The sequence below is a fragment of the Microtus oregoni genome, unplaced genomic scaffold (genome assembly GCF_018167655.1).
Source record: "Microtus oregoni isolate MIOR12 unplaced genomic scaffold, Mior012 000087F_ref0000451, whole genome shotgun sequence".
NCBI classification, from domain to species: domain Eukaryota; kingdom Metazoa; phylum Chordata; class Mammalia; order Rodentia; family Cricetidae; genus Microtus; species Microtus oregoni.
This window is the reverse complement of record NW_024544554.1, coordinates 2,010,746-2,030,282: the sequence shown is the minus strand read 5'-3', so window position 1 is coordinate 2,030,282 and position 19,537 is coordinate 2,010,746. Positions and strand designations below refer to the sequence as shown.

At 43.9% G+C, this 19,537-nt stretch overlaps 2 protein-coding genes across 6 annotated transcripts in view; one reads left to right on the top strand and one right to left on the bottom strand.

The window, feature by feature from the left end:
* Positions 1 to 6,227, top strand: part of LOC121442173 (3-hydroxyisobutyryl-CoA hydrolase, mitochondrial-like) — a 47,606-nt gene extending 41,379 nt beyond the window's left edge. Inside the window, exons 13-14 of the mRNA XM_041643602.1 lie at positions 1,996 to 2,029; positions 4,699 to 6,227. Of these exons, the coding sequence (XP_041499536.1) occupies positions 1,996 to 2,029; positions 4,699 to 4,814 (150 nt within the window). The 3' untranslated portion in view covers positions 4,815 to 6,227. The remainder of the gene's footprint in view (positions 1 to 1,995; positions 2,030 to 4,698) is intronic.
* Positions 6,228 to 7,094: 867 nt separating this feature from the next.
* The window catches only part of LOC121442200 (small membrane A-kinase anchor protein-like), a 60,224-nt gene continuing 47,781 nt past the window's right edge, over positions 7,095 to 19,537 (bottom strand). For 4 of the 5 annotated variants that reach the window (XM_041643667.1, XM_041643668.1, XM_041643669.1 and 1 more), the window contains exon 2: positions 7,095 to 10,470. In XM_041643667.1, the coding sequence (XP_041499601.1) occupies positions 9,988 to 10,302 (315 nt within the window). In that variant the 5' untranslated portion in view covers positions 10,303 to 10,470 and the 3' untranslated portion in view covers positions 7,095 to 9,987. The remainder of the gene's footprint in view (positions 10,471 to 19,537) is intronic. The other variant, XM_041643670.1, reaches the window with a different exon arrangement.

Sequence of the window (19,537 nt, the reverse complement as noted above, 5' to 3'; positions counted from 1 at the left end):
AGGTTAGCAGGTTGGGCTTAAAATAGGACCCAGCATTTTACTCTTCCAAGAAGAGTGTCCCCACCAAAGAGAGACAGGACCACGGTGAGAGAATGGCCGCAGGTGTCCGTTCCAAGCCAACAATGAGGAAGCGGGAATTGCTGTCTGAACAGCTGACAAAAGAGAGCTCAAATCAGAACTAATAAGAAGCTACAAAGAGCATCACATCATTCTGTGATAGGACAGTCTATTGACAGGACGTTATAGCTCCACAAATATGTGCAACAAACTCGGTACATCAAACTTCATAAAGCAACTGCTACTAGAGATAAAGCCAACGATTACCCCCAATACATTATAGTAAGTGACTTCAGTCCCCCGCTTTCACCACAGGACACATCATCTAAAAATAGATGGAAAGGCTGTGGGGCTGAGCATCACAGGGGTCTGTTACCTGCGGAATATTGAGCCCACACGCTGAAGAGTACACCCTCCTTTCCATAACCTGGGGAATTTTCTCAAAACAGGCCACATATTATACAAAGCAAGTGTCAACAAGTACAGGAAAACTGCAGTAACTCCTTGTATTTTTTCTGACTCCATTGGAATAAAGCTAAATATCAGCAGTGATGGAAAATACAGGGGTCTTAGATATTAAACTGCACACGTGAATGATGAATGGGTCACTTAAAAAAAATAAATTACTAAACTTGAATGAGAATGAAAACAGCACACCCCAATGTATGAGAAACAAGGCAATAGTAAGGAAGGTTTACAGTCAGTGAGTTTGGGCAAGCTGTTTCAGGGGTGCAGAGGCAGAGGTTAGAGCACCATACCCTGGAGATGAGCGGCAGACAGGCTATGAGGAAGCGAGAATAATGTGGGTATGCCGCCTTAAAGCAGAGTCCAGGACTGCGGCTTATCTGTAAGACGGAAGATAATTGAGCTCGGTCATAAAGGGCTGGGAATTATCCAGAGGGAAACAAGGTTACAGCATACCACACTGTGCTAGGACCCGGGTTAAAGTAGCCCCGTGATGAACTGATATAGCTACCTCATGAAGGAAGCTGCATTCCCAGGCAGCACAGTTACTGTGTGGTAGCGACAGGCTTCTGACTTGCGTGTCTGCAGCCACTTAGTCCTGTGGCCTCTAGCGACGGTGTCAGGAGAGAGCTGTGGCACCCCTTCTCAAGGGAAACCTCTGGGAGGACAAAGGAGATGTGGGCTGGAACGCAGGCATGACTTGCCCTCTGAAGGGAGGACCCCCCCCCCACACACACACACACACAACTTCTAGTCTTGAAATGGAGAGGAAAGCCTGGAAACTGCATCCACCACAGGGATTTGGGTGCAGAGAATGTGTGTGTGTGTGTGTGTGTGTGTGTGTGTGTGTGTGTGCTTGTGTGCTTGCATGTGTGTGTGCGCGTGGCTGTTGGGAGCTTCTCTTTTGTTAATGGGGACGGTGAGTCCTTAGTTGGGAATGTAAGAGGCAGAGCGAGAGAGAAGGACGGACATTGAGGAAGCAGAGTTGAAGGCGTGGCCTCGAGACTGGGGAGAGATCATGGATCCTGGCAGCCTTCTGTGCCTGCTTGAGACTTACTGCATACATCATGGACTTTAAAGGGAGTGGCATTGCTATGGTTTTCTTTAGGGAGGCAGCTAATGTAAGGAATTTGCTGGAATAGTATAAAGGTTTGAGGGCTGAGGACGTCTTCCAAAGCAAGTGGCCATATCAGTGGCTTCGAGAGCCTGGTCTGGAGAAAGAACAACGTGAAGGCAGCATGGTGGGGCAGGGTGGAGGCTGCACCAACCTGAGAAGGAGTAGAGACGTGCCTCAGTGGGCTTGCCTGAGCCAGTGAAGTTGGGCGGTGGTCTGAGGGGAGCTGTCTGGAGGGCGCCATACTCCGGGTGCCGTGGCCACAGCTGTAGTCATAGGGCTGAGGTGGGTGGAAGAGGAAGAGCGTAGGAGCAAGGGTGCCGGAATTACTCCATTTGCTCTGCTCTTGACTCTTTCAGGAAGGTCATGACTTTGATGAAGGCGTTCGAGCCGGTAAGTGACAAAGGGGGTTTGTGAGCATTCTCAGTTAAGTTCAGTGGCTGTTTTAGTGGAAATTAAACTTTTAGAATGGTTGCTGTGCCTGTGTGTGCGCATGCACGTGTGTACAACATATGGAAAGGTGTCTCCAAAACTAATGTTTCACATTCATACCCTGTGCGTGTCAGACCCTGTCCCCTCTTGAGTGGTCAGTCGTGTCCGTCCGTCCCCGTCCCCCCCACTCACGGAACCTGCCCTGTGAACTTGTAAACATGCCGTGCTGCATTTGAAAGGTGCATTAATCATTGCCTAGAAGCCTTCAGCTGCCTCTTGTTCCTTCTCCGTTTGTGCTATTCTCCAGCACCCTCCTCCTCATGCTTAGGTAGTTGGCATCACTGGGAGAGCACAGGGGGCGTTATAGGTAACACTTTTGCCTTGCTCACGGCAGCAAATTTACAAAACGCTTATGTCGTTTTTCTCTAGCAAACTTGTAGCCATTCTTTTTCTTGTGTTTATGAAGAGCTGTTTTCCATATATAAAATGAGCTGTTTTCTTCTGCATAAATTTTGCATGTCTCTTCCTGCCTCTGCCTCCCAAACATGCCATAACTGGCCAGTTTTCTTGCTTTTATTAGTCATTTTGGTACAGTACAGACACTGTTCGTGTGTGTGTGTGTGTGTGTGTGTGCGCGCGCGCGCGCGTGTGTGTGTGCATATGTATATGTATGTGTGTGTGCACATGTGTGCGTGGTGGGGGGGGGACTATTGCTCTACCATCGGCCTATACTCTACAACCCCAGAAATATTTTTCTGAGTAAAAAGCTGTGTTTTCTGCACCCTGAGATTTGGTAAATTTCTGCTGTTGTAAAATTCTCTTCATTTGCAGTGTGACGTGAATAACTTAGTCACCATCAGACTCACACAGCAAGAGCTTGGCAGCTGTGGGACAGTGCAGAGGCAGAGACAGGCGGATCTCTGTGCGGCCCAGGCCAGCCAGAGCCACATAACAGATCATGTCTCAAAAACAAAAACAAAACCCACCACCAACGATAACCAAAAACCCAAAGTAACTGCTTGTCAAGCTACTTTTCTTTCTAAAATTGGGGCGGGGGAGGTCTTTTATTATGAGACAAGGTTCACCATGTGGGCCAGGCTGGTCCGATACCTGCTGTCTCGCCGCCTCAGCTTGCTGAGTGCCGGGATCAGGTGTGCGCCACCAGGCCTAGCTCACAGTGAGACAACACTGCTGCCTCCTAGCTCAGCACAGACTCTACTCAGACAGGAGCATCTGCTGGGGGAAGACTGTCTAGTATTCTTGCTGTGATTTACAACTATAACGCTGTGTCAGCACATTCAATGTTGACATCTAGGATGAGCTCCTTTCTGGTTACAGAAGATGAAAGTGAACCCTGCCAGCAGAGCTGAGGGTCAGAAGCTCTCCCTCCTGCGGGCCGAGCTTCCTGCACGGGCAGCATTTTCTGTCTTGCACAGATGTGCTCAGGGCTCACTCCTATGCCCTTCAGTAGAACCCCAAGGAGGTAGCTGGTGTCAGCCATAACTGAAGGGGAAAAGTCTTGTGGGAAGCAGACCCTAGGACCAGTCCTCTGTTGACACTGGCTAGGAAATAGAAGCTTTCAGTCCAGTATAAAGATGGCTGCATACCGACAGCTCCCAGGTACCTGAGACTTCATCTCAGAACAAACTAAACACACGTACCTCTCCAGCATCTGCATTTGATTGTGCCGAAAGCTGTACCTATACAACAAGGCGTCCTTCCTTGGTTCCCAGACTGCTCCTCCAACTGTACTTAATTTGGTGGTTTTTTTTTTTTTTTTTGAGTATCCAGAGCCTGTATATTAAGACTGGGAGTAGAGAATAATGACAGAATGCTCACCCAGGGTGCAAGAGGTCTAAGGTTCAAGTCCTGTGCTGTCACAAGCAAGCAACAACAAAGCAGACATGGAAACACACACAGACACACACGCATGCTCTCTCTCTCTCAAATACACACACACTTCCACTCTTTATTAAAGTTATGTATGTTAAGCATGTCTCAGATTTGCTACCGTATCACGCTTTTTTAAAGCTGTTTGCAATTATAGGTTGAGCTTCTGAATCCCCTCCCTCCACACATCCACACATCCTGAGTCCACTAACCCCAGAAAACAGGATTCTCTTTATTTTCTTAAGTGTTTACACTTAGAATCCCATGGGGATATAATGTGGCTACCCAGAGTGGTATCTGTAATGAAATAGGAATAGAAGATTTTGTGATTACCTGATGGTGGTCTTATTTTTTTTTTAATACTAGAGGATTTGGTAAGATGATAACATCTACATTTAATTATGTATACAGTCTCCTTTCTTTACCTCAAGTAATTAATTTTCCTCTCAAAGCCTGGTTAGAAGCCTGGGCCCTCTGCTCTCCATTGCCTCCCCTCCCCCTTGCACCAATATGTGATTTAGCTGTCTGCAATACAGAGATTTCATTTATAGTTCTGTCTGAGGCTGGAAGAGGAATATTTAAACTGCCAGATTAGTTCACTGGGTTTTACTGAAAGCATAAACGTTGCAGAAAAATGTGCTGTAGAAGAGAATGCCTAGTAAGGCAGAGGTATCAGTTCAGTGGTTCCATCTGATGGCAGCACAACAGGCTGTGCTAATGTCTCCACCTTCTTTTCACAGTTCTCATTGACAAAGACCAGAGTCCCAAATGGAACCCGGCCAGTCTAAAGGAAGTTACCGATGAAGACGTGAATGGCTATTTTAAATCTCTGGGTAGCAGTGATCTGAAATTCTGAGGTGGCCAGACCTCCTAAAGTTTATTTTTGGAGCAAGGGTCAGTAAACATATCACAGAGGCTAGCTCGGTCTCTCAGCTTGCCCGTTTCCAGCCTGCAAACTGGAAATGGCTTCCTCACTTTTAAATTGTTGGAAAAGAAATGAAAAGACTAATGTTCTATGATACGATGGTCACCTGAAGTCGAAGCACCGGTGTTTATAGTGATTCATGATACAACAGTTAGCTGATGTCAAAGGCCAATGTTTCTAGAACTTTACTGCAGCAAAACCATCCTTGTATCTAGGCTACTGGAAGTGGCCATGTGTGGTGGTTTGAAAGAAAACGGCCCCCATAGGGAGTGGCACTGTTAGGAGGTGTGGCCTTGTTGGAGGAAGCGTGTCACTGTGGGGGTGGGCTCTGAGGTCTCCTGTGCTCATTCGCAACCGCTGCCTGTGGATGAAGATGTAGAACTCTCAGCTCCTTCTCCAGCACCATAGCTGCCTTGTCCCCCGTGATGATGATGGACTAAACCTGTGAACTGTAAGCCAGCCCCAATTAAATGTTTTCCCTTTAAGAGTTGCCATGCTCATGGTGTCTCTTCACAACAATAGAAACCCTAAGACGCCATGACATATACTGTGTGGCCCGCAATGTCTCAAGTGTCTCCTGCGATCTTCATCAGAAGTGACTTGCTGGGCCCTGGTTTAAAAGATGGGAAACTCTCAAGTACTCCAGAGAGTCTTCAGTTACATTCTCTCATTAAAATGGTAACATTGGCTTCCAGTGGTAGTTTATGTGTTAATCAAATTGTGTATAGATTATCAAAAGTAAAGACCCTGAAATTTGGAGGGGGTATGTTAATTAATGCCTTACAAATGTTCATGTAAGAAAACGTGAATGAATTTGGAACAACACTTAACAGAAGAGTTACTCTGTAAACAGGAAGAGGAAGAGTCTCACTGGAAAAGAAGCTTCGTCTCCAGACTGCTGTCTCGGCCTCAGCTTTTCCGGGTCATCGGAACATACCTTCCCGGCAGAAATGCAAGTTATGCCTATTATTTGCAGTATTTGCTACCCTGAAAAAAATGGAACTCCAGTCTCTAAGACAGACACACCCTTACTTTTTATAAGTTATATCAAACTTTTGTAGGAAAAGTCAAAAGCAATTTAAAATAGAAATGTCTTTAGTAACTGGAGGTTGACAGTTTTCAAATATTTCATGTGTATGCATATTTTGCCTGCAGAGCCATAAGAGGGCCTTAGGTCCCTGGATGATTATGGGTAACCATGTGGGCACTGGAATTAAACCTGGGCCTTCTGGAAGAGCAGTCAGTGCTCTGTGATGGAGGAAGGTCATTGGCTAATAAAGGCACTGCCCTGGCCCATTTTATTGGTTAGAGGATAGGTGGGAGGAGTAAACAGAACAAAATGCTGGGAGGAACAGGAAGTGAGCGCAGAGACTCCACAGCTCTCTCGTGAGCAGACGCCTCAGAGAGAGACGCCATGCCCAGTTCCCGGGATGAAGCTCCGACCCAGGATGGACTAGGCTAGAATCTCCCTGGTAAGCGCACCTTGGGGTGCTACACACAGATGATTATAAATGGGCTAAATTAATATGTGAGAATTAGCCTAGAAGAGAATGGGCCAGGCAGTGTTTAAATGAATACAGTTTGTGTGTTGTTATTTCGGGGCATAAGCTAGCTGAGCAGGCAGCCGGGGTGCTGGGGACGCAGCCCCGCCGCTCTTATTACTTCAGCTCTGAATTACTGAGCCATCTCCCCAGCCCCTGGCAGATTTATGTCAGGATAATTTTATATTAGAGTCAGCTAATCATTTGTTTTGTAACTTGGTATAATTTCTCCTTCATCCCAGGCTCCTGGAAAAACTAAGAGAATTGAGGTAAGAGAATTGCAAAAGCAACAGAACTGAAAGGAACACTGGGCTCATTCCTGCACCTCCCCCACACAGAACTGAAAGGAACATCAGGCTCATGCCTGCACCTCCCCACACAGAACTGAAAGGAACATTAGGCTCATGCCTGCACCTCCCCACACAGGTGGAGGCTACTTTTCCTCAGCTCTTAATTTTTATGACGGCCTTTTTCTCCAGACAGTTCAGAAATAATACCACGATATTGACCACGTGTTACAGCTATATTCTTAAAGCTCCAAAATGAGACCTTAACCCAATGGCTTGTCTGTGTCCATGTTAGCAAGACATCCTAGAAGTCTTTATGTGAGACATCGGTGGACCACACCACAAGTGTTTGCTTCAATCAAGTAAGTACTGATAGCTCATTTAAGTGGACTTTTATTATACTTGCAAAAAAAAAAAAACATTTTCACAAATTTTTTTTGGGAAAATATAGCACTTCCGAGTTAACTCCTACAGATGGGACTTTGCTAACAAAATGAGTTTCGTAGATAAAGTGACAGCGAATTCTTTAGAGCTAGCGCTTCCGGCTCCGCGGGGAAACCCATGGCTGGCTGCGTCATTTCACACAGATACTACATGTGTATAGACCGACATACACATTACTGTTTCTTGACATCATGTGTCCATTTATAGCTTCTGATTTCTAAAGTAATAAAGTGTAGACGTGTACTCTGTCCCCTCCCACAGGGCCAGTGGGGACAGAGCAGGACGTGCATAGCTTCCCGTTTCTGTGCATTTATTTTAATGCCTAGGGGACATTTGATACAAAGTCCTTTGGGCTTAAGACAATCCTGTGTGTCCTCTTGAAAATTGTGCTTTAAGTGATAACAGGTGTAGGTAGTTTGCAAAGAACTGATAAGGCAGCTAAGATGGGAGAGTTCTAGATCGAAGGCCCGTGACCAAAAGGTGACGGTACCAGAGACTACAGCAAAGCGCATTGTGGCATTTAGAGTCTTGGTACATAAGGATTGGCACGTTGATTTCCTCCACTGATCTCCCTCCACGGTTGCCTCTGGGAGACCGTGTGCTGATAGCATCCCTCCGCCCGTACACGGATGCTATGAGCACCGTGCTATGAGTCCAGTACCGAAGGAGTCCGCCGTCTGCTTATGGGCCTCCCTTCTCGCTCATCTCTCCTTAATGAAAGATTTCAAATGAGGATCAGATGTTTAATGCGAAGGCGTGAAAGGAGGCTGATTTCTTATCAACGGTGTCTCGCTAAATGCAAACTCTGTCCTGACAACTATCCAGTGTGGTATAAAGTTTGCTCAACTCCTTCGTCACACATGGTTTATCCACCTACTAGGTAAGCCTTGTGGTTCCTTGTTCATGGGCGGATGTGCAATTCTCATATATTCTATATCGTTAAAGCCTGACTAGGTGAGGGCACAGTGCTTACTTCACGCTCAAACCGTTCATACTTGCTGAAAGGGGGTGGCAGCTGGGAGCAGACCTCTAGCTAGATGCAGACCTGGCAGACACCTTTGCTCCACCCTGGGGGTTGGGGGTCAACAAGGAAGAAACGAGAAGTTGAAATACTCACGTGTAACCCCAACCCACTTGCTGTTATCTCTGTGTACATGTCTTCTTGTTATGACCAGCATACATACTTTATATACTTAATTGTATATTTTGAATAACAAGAAACCTTGCACCAGGTGACCTCATAGGAGAAACCAGATGAGTGAGAACCGGGTGACCCGAGTCATCAGCACAGATGCTGGAAGCTGTGCTGCTCTGCAAACTGGAGCCTGTACTTCTGGGAGGGACGTCTGTGCAGAGCCAGGCACAGGAGGGGTTGCTGTAGTTCTGTGAGCTACTGGATTGCAGGTGTAGCGGGGTACTATGCTTCCCATGGCTTAGTAAAATTAGCGGAGTGGCCAGGTATCTGAAAGCAAACTGAAAAACAGCTCATTTTAACAGCCTCTCTGCTCCTAAAACTTGGAGAATTCACTCTATTTGGCTTGGATTTCAGCACATTATGAAAACTAGAGGCAACGTTTCTTGTTATTGGCAAAGCCAAGTACCTATTTATCTCATTAGCGATACCAAAAGCCTTTCTCCAGTGGTTTTGGGTTTCAAGGACGCTGATAAACCATATAGCTGAAGGGCTGGTGTGGGTGGGCTGTTTCTCTCTCTAGTTAGACCTGGTGTCTAGCACAGCTTGGTGACAATCCTGGACAGTCGGCTCCGTTCTTCCACTGGCTTTGCCCAATGTCTTCTGTTACTGTTGAGCTTTATATAGTTCTTTAAATAAATAAAACAGTATATACTAATGTATATACTATAAATGCTTAATTTATAACATTTCTATAATCTGTGGCTAAGAGCACCCTGTGACTGCTAAATCCCACATAGGTGCTCCCTTGGGGAGGAGCGTTCTGTTCTGCTGTCTAGTGGAGGAGAATTACAACCTCCTCTATGCTGGCTCTGCACCCACCCCAGCACTGCAGGAGGCTTTACCCACGCTTAGCCATGACACTGGGCTTGGCTTGTCACCTTGCAGACTGGACTTCTGTCATTAAGACATATTGGATTAAAGGTGTCAAAGGGCTTCTTAATTCAATCCCGTAAACTAATGTCATGGCTCCTATAAATTATCCTTTAAAGATGGCTGTAATGGGCAATGTTTAAATCATCCAGGCAAAGCAGTGGGATGGCCCTGAGGCCCAGGGCAGCAGTTATCCTTCTCACCTATAAATGAACTTCCTAGTAAGAGCATCCGAGGCAGCCCCGTTTCCTGCTGGCTCTCTGATTTTAAGTTACGGTGTCAGGAAGTGGGCAGTCCCTGGCCTGCAGACAGGCTGTGGGCCACTTTGGCTGGAGTTCAGTTCTTTTCAAGCCATTTTAAGGAAACCCCTTTTCCTGGTCTGGGCTTTTTTTTTTTTTTTATTTTTTTGGTATATATTAACAGAAATAGTCATTTTAAAGTCAATCCCTTAAAATAACCATTTGAAACTTGGGCACTTTTTATTCAGTGTTTTCTTTGGTGATATGCCATCACTGCCTCAGGGAGAACATGCTTGGGCAGACAGCTCAGCTGGTTGCTAGGTGCCACAAGGCCTCTGCCCCTCCTTCCTGTGACCCAAATTCAAGATGGAGCAGCTATACATCGATGTTAACATAGAACTGCCTAAAACTGTATGTCATCGTAAGCGTCGCTACCCTAATATCATAGACACATCCAGGTGGGGTTTTGAAACTTGTCTCGTGTATTTAAACTAGCACCAACCGCAGCCAGAGCCTAGCGGAACGCCGTCAGCCGGTGGCAATGGCCGTGTCCGAGCCCTCGCTCTCGATGTAGGGGATGTTGTAGTACTTGATGTTCTCGCACACCCACTGCTGCAACGCATCCTGCACGATCTCATTGGCCAGACGCTCTGCGAACTCGAGGACCACGGGACTGGGCTCCGGGAGTGTCTTCACTTCCTCTTGGACTTGGGGTCTAACTGGAGAAGGGGTCCTGGTCTGACAGCTGTCATCGGGCATGAAAGCTATTTCGCTCTCATGTAGCTTGTGGATGTCTAATGTGGTTGGAAAGGGGAACGCTTCCTTGGACTTCATGCAGCCCATGATGAAAAGCTTTGGCGGACTGAAGGCGAGCGGTGTTAATTAAGACGACGTCCACAGCATCTTTGGGAAACAGCGCAGGGTTGTTGACGGCAGCGGTGACCAGGCTTCCTCTCGGGCCGCTCTGACAACCACTGGCCCCTTTCAGCACTCCTCGGGTCTTGTGTTCACCTGCCGAGAGAAGGGAGTTGTCACCGCAAGGTTCTGCATGGTGTGGTGACCTGGAAGTCCTTAGTTCCTTGTGAGAAAAGCGGGGTTCTCAGCACCCAACCCCAGGAGCCAAAGCTGGAGAAGTCACTCAGAGGGAACGACAGGACACTCGCCAGACATTTTGAAAATCAAAGTAAATGAAGTAAAATTTTACACTGACAAGTGATCGTTCTTGGACTGAATTCCACCCACATTTTTTTGTTTTTTATTCTTTCACAATTTCACACATATATAATGTACTTTGAGCATAGTCTCCCTACGACCCTCTACTCCTTAGTCATATCATCAAACCACCAAACCCCTCCCAAGTCACCCTCAAACCACCAAACCCCTCCCAAGTCACCCTCCTTTGTGTTTTCTGTTGTTTGTCTCTTCTTCCCACCCTCCTTCTGCTGCCCCCATGGGTGGGGGTGTCCCACAGGATGTAATTAGGCAGTTTTAAAGTCAATCCTTCAAAATAACCATTTGAAAGCTGGGTCCTTTTATTCAGCGTCTGATCTGATGGTGCCCCCTTTGGCAGCAGATGTCCCCCTGCAGGAATGAGCAAGCGTTCATGTCATGAACATTACTCTCTAGGATCCCAGGGCTCCAGGCTCAGGGAAACAGCAAAGCCTTCCCCTGGTTGGAGTATGGATGTTAGCAGTGTGCACTGTAAGTATCCTGCCTCTTCCCAGCTTTTCTGTGTGTCTGCCATTTCTTCATCCCCCGTGGCCACACACCCACAGCCGCGCAAGCTGTGGCAACCACTGCTGCTACCAAAACCAAAACAAAACATTGTCTACAAAGAAAGTTCACCAGGACGTGGCTCCTTTGTGTATGCTGTATGGTTGGGTCTTGCTAACCATGGTGACACTGGATAGTTAGGACAGATGGAACCCACAGGTCTTTGGCAGGAAGTGTTTGCTGATCTCTGATCCTTACTCTTAGGAAGAATAAAGCGAAGTGTGCTCCTGTCGCCTTCCCTGTGAGCTCACCCATCTGAGGCTGCTGTTCAGGTCTGACTTTGTCCCCTGGCCAGATTTTTACAACTTAAGGGTGAGAAGAGGATAATGGTCTTCACATCTGTGTGTGCCCTGGATAACACAGACGTTCAGGAGCCACCTGGGTTTTTACTTTTTCTTTCTGAATGAAATACATCCTATGAAGTTATTTTAAAACAAAGGTTTCTTATACCAGAGTCCCTCCATGCTCCTCCTGTCGGTGTTTAAACAGTGAGCAGGCCACACTCTGTGGCATGCCTTTGCGTCTTACGTGGGTGTTGTCACTGAATGAATTGACTTATATAGGTGGCCACATTAAGGACATGCAGCCACTGGGGAGCACAGATGAAGCCACCAATTCCTGTCCACAGTACCTGAATAGATTTCGAAAAGAACACCAAAATGTCATAAAATGAAAGTTGTTATTTTTGAGACCTCTGGTCCATGTCAACTCACTTTTAATACTTTGTACTCAAAGCCTAGGAAAATTAACCCTTTGGAAATTACTGCTTTACATTTTTCTTTAAATATATGGTTTTTCTCTTTATATACTCACAGTCCCCACCACTAAGTAAGGATAAAAAAGGGGGGAATATATGTAGTTCAATAAAAATAATTTTTAAAAATAAGATATATAAAAAAAAAAGAAAAGGGGAACAAAGGAATTCCAGGCTTCTGCTTTTAAATTTGATTCGTATGTCACGCTTCATGTTCTGGTTTTAGGGAGGTTTTTCAAAGGGGGTATAGAATGTGTTGAGTGTCTTGTTTGCTCTGTTCAGCTCATTGACACTGGGTCTACCTTCGCTACAGATCTCTAACACAGAGCATGCAATTACTTAGAATCTATTTTGGACTGAGAAGTGATATCGTCACTGGACAGAATTAACATGGAAATGACTAGAGCACCCTGTCATAAACAAAGAGGCAGACGTAGGTTTATCCGGTGGCCCCATCCTCTACCTGTCTTCCATTTCCAGCCACGGCAGAGCACCTTGCACTCTGACCTTGCCTGGTAAGCCTGCTCTCTAATCTCTATGCCTCCTGCATTCAACACCACTCCTCTGGGCCCATACCCAGTGCTGTGGCCCATTCTGAGGAATCCCATCTGCACTCTCCCAAGCTCCAGATTTGGACCAGGATGCACCTGCTCAGCAACCTCTATCTTCTAGACCTTATCCTATCTCCTCATCCTAAAGCTACCTTCCAGGTCTAGCCTGGCCAGCGCACTCTGGGCTCTAGTCTAGCTTAGCGGCTCCACAAACTGCCTGCATTCACCTCAATCTGGATAGAGCCCAGTCCCACATCCAGTGCTCCAGCTCAGACGGAGGGGCTCTTCCCAAAAACCCTTCCAACCTCCAGACCTGGGACAGAACACACAGCCAGTGTGCTTCCCCATCTGCAGGGTCCGCATCAAACATACAACCAACAAGAAAAATATCCACATGCACAAACCTCATCGGAAAACAATACAAAAGAACAAAACTGTCTCCTCTAAAAAGCAGTCACTTAGAAATGTTCTCTAGTAAGAATCACCTTACTGAGGCGCAGGGCACAGATCTTAAAAGAACAGTCACAGACTTCATCAAAGAATTCAAGGAGCTTAAGACAAAACAGCTCAGCGAACTTAGAACATACAGAGAAAAAATGTGTTGCATGATGCTCCCCCCACAAACAAACCCCACAAAAATAAGGCTGAATGAAATGACAAAGGCAATCGAGAATTTGAAAAACAAATTTGATAAAAAGACAAATATTGGAGAGAGTCAAACTGAAATGAAGATAGAATTGGAAAATGTAGTATCCCAGTTAGAAAAAAACGCGGAGGAAGGTCATACACACGGGATGGTTTAAGTGGAAGATAGAATATTGAAGATGAAGGAATTGGACCACACAAGCAAAGAATATGAAAAAATTAAACACAGGAAAAGAACATGGAGGAACTATGGGATGCCAAGATAAGACCGCATCTTCTAATTAAAGGCATAGATGAGAAAGAAGAATCCCCAGTCAATGGCATAGACCAGAGCTTAATATAAAAATAGACTTCCTCAAACTAAGGAAAGACAACCCTTATAGATACAAGAAGCATACAGAACACCAAAGAGACAAGACCAGAAAAGAAGCTACTTATGAGCTACCACACTTAAAACTCTCATTATGCATACAGAAGGAGTGTTGAAAGCTGCAAGAGAAAAAAACGTCATATATAAAGGCAAATTCACGAAAGTATTCTTTGTGGATTTCTCAGTGGAAACTTTGTAAGCCAAAGGAACTTGAAAGAATGCTTTCTAAAGTTCTAAAAGACATGATGGCAGCCTTAACCACTGTATCTAGGAAAACTATTTAACAGAAACGGTAGGAGAAAAAGGTTCTCCTGATATAAACAGTCTAAAAACGGCGTGTCTACCAAAATGATCCTATTGAATATTGGAAGCAGTACTTTAGACTGAAGAGAGGAATACGCATGTCCAAAAGACTCTTAAGAAAATTAAGCTATAATTAATGAAATACAAAGCATAACTAAAACAGCAAAAACGTCAAGAAAATTACTTTAGTATACACACCCTTGAATAATAACTTTAAAAATGTATGGATTAAATTCTCCAATCAAAAGACATAGGCTAGGTGAGTGGACTAAAACAATATCTTCCTGTTATCGACAGGAGACTTGGCTGTAGGCACCCCTTTAAATTGAAAGGATGGAGAGAGTGCGCCAAGCAAATGGGATCAAAGGAAGCAGCCGTTGCCATCCACATATCTGACAAAATTCAACTTCAAACTAAAGCTACACAGGAGGAAAAGGAGGGCACTTCATTCCCGATCAAGGCAACAATTAGCCAAGATAATATTGCAATACTAAACACACCTGGAGCAACTCTGGGGCACCCGATTTCACAAGAAAGCATAGTGCTGAAATTAAAGGTAGGTTAACACCAGCCCAGTACTCGTAGGTAATTTCAATAATGCACTTTATAGATCAATAGATAACTCATATTATCCATGTAGATAGCTCATCTGGAAAAAAAAATAGGGGAAACCTTAGACATTTTACATCAAGTGGACTTAATAGCAGAATATTCCATTCAAACACCAAAGAACATACATTCTATTCAGCAGCTAATGGAAGCATCTCTAAAATAGACCACATCCTAGGTTGCAAAAAACAATCTTAAATTCAGAAAAAAAATAATTCCAACTGCCCTTTTCAGCCATGATGCAATAAAACTTAAAAATGATCGCAAACAAATTTCTATTAAGTGTTAAACTCATGGAGATTAAACGACTCATTAGTGGACAATGAACCGGCCAAAACAGAAGTCAAAATAAATTTTTAAAAGTTTATGGGAACTAAATGAAAATGAAAACACAATAATAACCTTTGAGGCACTTTTTAAAAAGTTCTTCAAGTACCCCTTATAGCTCCATATTGAATATGCCTATATTCAAAATAAAACCAGAAGGAGCATAAATAAATGACATGATACAACTCAAGAATTTAGGAAGACAGAAGACAAGCCCAAATCCAGTAGACAGCAAGAAATAAAAACCAAAGTAGAAATTAATGAAATAAAAAATTAATATAAAGGATCAATAAGTCTAAAGAGCTGGTTCTTTGAAACAATAAGCAAGATTGACATATTCTTGGCCCAACTAACCAAAAGAAAGAGAGAGGCTCCAAATTAATGGGAATGAATGGCGAGACATTTACATTCGGAATATTATAAGGGAATACTCAGAAAACCAGCACTCCATCAAGTTGGAAAATAAAAAGAAACGTGAATTCTAGGTACATAGAAACACCAAAGTTATACCAAGAGAGGTCAAGGACCTGAACATAACAAATGAATTGACTGAAACAGTAATAACATAATAATAAACATAATAATAATAATAAACCTCTGACCAAAAAAAAAAGCCCAGCCCAAATGAATTAAAAGCATATATCCATTCAACTTGGACTTTCAAATATCTTCAGCCAATACTTAAATTTTAAGAAAAAAAAAAAAGAAAAACATAAGGAACACTCCGAGACACCATCTGTGGAGCCAGTATTACTCAAATACAGGTAACGAAACAGGAACACACACGAAAAAAAACCAAAACACTGTAGGCCAATGTGTCTGATGGGCACAAATTAAAAAAAAAGTTCTCAAAGTAATTGTGAATAGAATACAGGCACATGTCAAAAGATTAACCCACCATGCAGGAGCAAGTTGACTTTATCCCAGAGATGCAATGGTTGAATGTATATAAGTCAATAAATAAATCATATAAGTGGGCTTAACATCATATAATCTCAATAGACACAGGAAAAACAAATCTTAGAGAAAAATCCAACATACTAACATGATAAAAATCCTAGAACAGGACTGGAGGAAATAAACCTCAGCACAATAAAGGATACATATGAAAACCCACAGCCGACATTTTCCTAAGTAGAGGAATACTCAAACCCAGTAAAATTAAGAAGACATGGTTGTCCATTCCTCCTCAATCTAGTGCTTAAAGTACTAACTGGGACAGTACAGCAAGGGATACAAATAGGAAAAGGAGTCAAATTATCTCTATTTGTAGATGATATATTATGCATAAGAGGCCACACACAAATAGTCTTCTGGAGAACTTCTAGAAAGAACAATTTCAGCAAAGTGGTGGATACAACATCACCTTTACAAAACCCTGTAGCATCTTTACATCTCCAACAAATACTCTTGAGAAAGAGATCATAGCAACACTCCCACTTACAATAGCCTCAGACAATAAAATATCTTGGAATAAACCTAACCCAGGAGGTAAAAGGATCTCTACAATGAAAACTCCAAATCTCTGAAGACATTAAGAAATACAAAGACCTCTCATATTCGTGGGTTGTTAGAATTAATATTGTGAAAATGACCATCCTGCCCAAAGTGATATAGATTCAATGCAATCCCAATCAAAATACATTTATCAGTCTTTACAGAAATAAACAGCACCCAAAAATTCATACACAGTCAGAGGAGACCTAAGACAGCCAAAGCAATTCTGATAAAACCTAACAGTAGTAGAGAGATTTATCATTCCACATTTCAAGATATATTATAGAGTTACAGTAATAAAAACAGTGTGGTACTAGCAACATACAAAAAGAGAAAGACCCCAAAATAGGTACATATACTGACAGCCACCTGAAATTTGATGAAGAGGCCAGAAACACAGTGGAGAGAAGGCGGCAGCATCAACAAATGCTACTTAGCAAACTGGACGTCCACATAGAGAATGACCTCAGACCAGTGTCTGTCACTTGCATAAAAAATAGCTTCACGTGAATCAAATACCATAGAGTTTGAACCCTGAAACGCTAACACTGTCAGAGGACATAGGCACTTTCATGTAAGATAAGTGCAGGAAAGGATTTTACGAGTAGGGCTCTGTTGGTCCAGGAATTGAGGCCAACAGTGGACAAGCAGACCTCATAAAGCTAAGGAACTTGTGCACAGCTGAGGAACAGTCGAGGGAAGAGGAAGGTCATTGGGTGGGGGAGAATCTGCCAGCCGTACATTGGATGGACATAATAAGAGAGCATAGAAAAAAGTATATATATTTCTCAAGAAAAAATAAGAACAACATATATAGATAACTATTATATGTGTGTATATAAATAATATATATACACACACATATATATACAATTATATATATATATATATATATATACACACACACACACACACACACAGTTCCCAAAAGAAGAAATAACAAGAACAAGGCTCTGGCAAAGGTCTTAAGGAACTAGGCAGTATGTGACTTAGACGGCTCAGCCATCACTGTAGACAGTGCTTGTGACGGCTCCCCCAATGCCGTACTGACATTTCATCCCTCACATGGCAGTGTTAAACTGGGAACTCTGGGAAATAGGATCACAGTAATGCCGACCTTGTAAAGAAACCCCAAACTCCCGCCCTTCACTGCCATGAGAGGGTGCGGCACCTTTGATTCCAGGGCCGACTCTGGATCTGCTGGTGTCTGGGCGGAACTGGACTAATCTAGCACATGACAGTCAGAAGTGTGTCCCTGCTGTTTGTACACAGTCTATGGTATTTGGTTGAAGCAGTCTGAACAGACAAACACACGCTCAGCATATGACGCAAGTACCCGCTAATATACTCATAGCACAGAAACAGTCACGGGCAACACATGAATAAGTGAGAAAGTCATATTCCAGGAAGACTTCAGTTCTAAAAAGAGGCAGCCAGGCATGCGCATGGGCTGAACAGAAGTAGTCTAACTTTAAGCGTAAAATCGTCATTTAAACAAAGATGACACAATCCAGACTCTATTCAAAATGTTAGCAATACACAACATCCAGTTAAAAAGACTACAAGTCACAAAGAGAAATGAGAAAATGACCTACAGTCAAGAAAAGAGATGGCTACTTGTCCTAGTCAGGGTTTCTGTTGCTGTGATGAAACACCATGGTCAAAAGCAACCTGGGAAGGAAAGGGTTGATTTGGCTCACACTTCCACACTGTAGTCCACTACTGAAATCAGGACAGGGGCTCACACCAGGTAGGAACCCGGAGGTGAGAGCTGATGCAGAGGCCATAGAGGGGTGCTGCTTACTGGTCTGCTCCTCGTGGCTTGCTCAGTCTGCTTTCTTACAGCATCCAGGACCCACAATGACGGGGCCCTCCTCCCTGGATCCCCAATTAAGAAAATGCCCTATGGAATTACCTACAACCAGACCATATGGAGGCATTTTCTCAGCTGAGGTTCCTTCCTCGAAGATGTCTTTAGCTTGTGTCAAGTTGACATAAAACTAGCCAGCATACTGCTAGACAGACCCCCATGTTGTCCAACATTCAATAATTAACAGAATTTAATAGAACTTACTCGAACTTTCAAATAAATATATCCAAGGACATGAAGGAAAAATATGATCATGAAAATTAATCAGAATCTCATTGGCAAAATTGACATTGTACAATTAAGAGAAAATACAAACGCAAGAAGAAAGAGGTATATTATCTGAAATAAGCGAGCCGTGGAAAATGAGAGGGAAATGTTTAAAAATCAGAACAAAGCAGCCACAAAGAAGATAATTCAGTATCATTCAGTATCCAAGTTGTGAAGAATTGCATGCCTTAAACTCAGAAGACGGGAAAGGGGAAGCGCAGAAGAAAAAGATGGGAAAAAAAAGGCGGATCTCTGTGAGTTTGAGGCAAGCCTGGTCTACAAGAGCTAGTTCCAGGACAGGCTGGAAAAGTTACAGAGAAACCTTGTCTCGACAGACAAAAAAAAAAAAAGAATGCTACAAATGAACTTGGCGAGGCCTGGTGATTCTTGTCCTCTCAGCTACTCAGGAGGCAGGGGCAAGATGGTGCTGAGTTTTCATCCTGCTTAGGAAACTTACACCATGTCTTTAAAAGGTCATATAAAAATAAAAGGCCTGGGGGTACCGCTGTGGGCTAGCCTTGACTAACGTATGAGCAGTTCAACCTCCAGAAGCACAAATTCAAAAGGACAGTCAAAACACAGAGAGAAGACAGATGTCCCCCTCCCATGTAAAAACACAGAGAGAAGACAGATGTCCCCCTCCCATGTAAAAACACAGAAGACAGATGTCCCCCTCCCATGTAAAAACACAGAAGACAGATGTCCCCCTCCCATGTAAAAACACAGAGAGAAGACAGATTTCCCCCTCCCATGTAAAAACACAGAAGACAGATGTCCCCCTTCCATGTAAAAACACAGAGAGAAGACAGATGTCCCCCTCCCATGTAAAAACACAGAGAGAAGACAGATGCCCCCCCCCCTTCCATGTAAAAACCACTCAGAAGAAAATAGACTAAAATCCCCAATTACAAACAAATTATTAAGTTAGTCAAAAAATAAAATCCAAGGAAACAAGGCCTTCTGAACACAGCGTGACTGACGCACGGATGAACTCACAGAGACTATGGCAGCAGACACAGGACCTGCCCAGATCTGTATCAGACATGATCTCAGCTCTGAGAGAAGTGGACACAAGCCTCCGCCCCTCACCCCGAAGCTATCTCCAACTGATA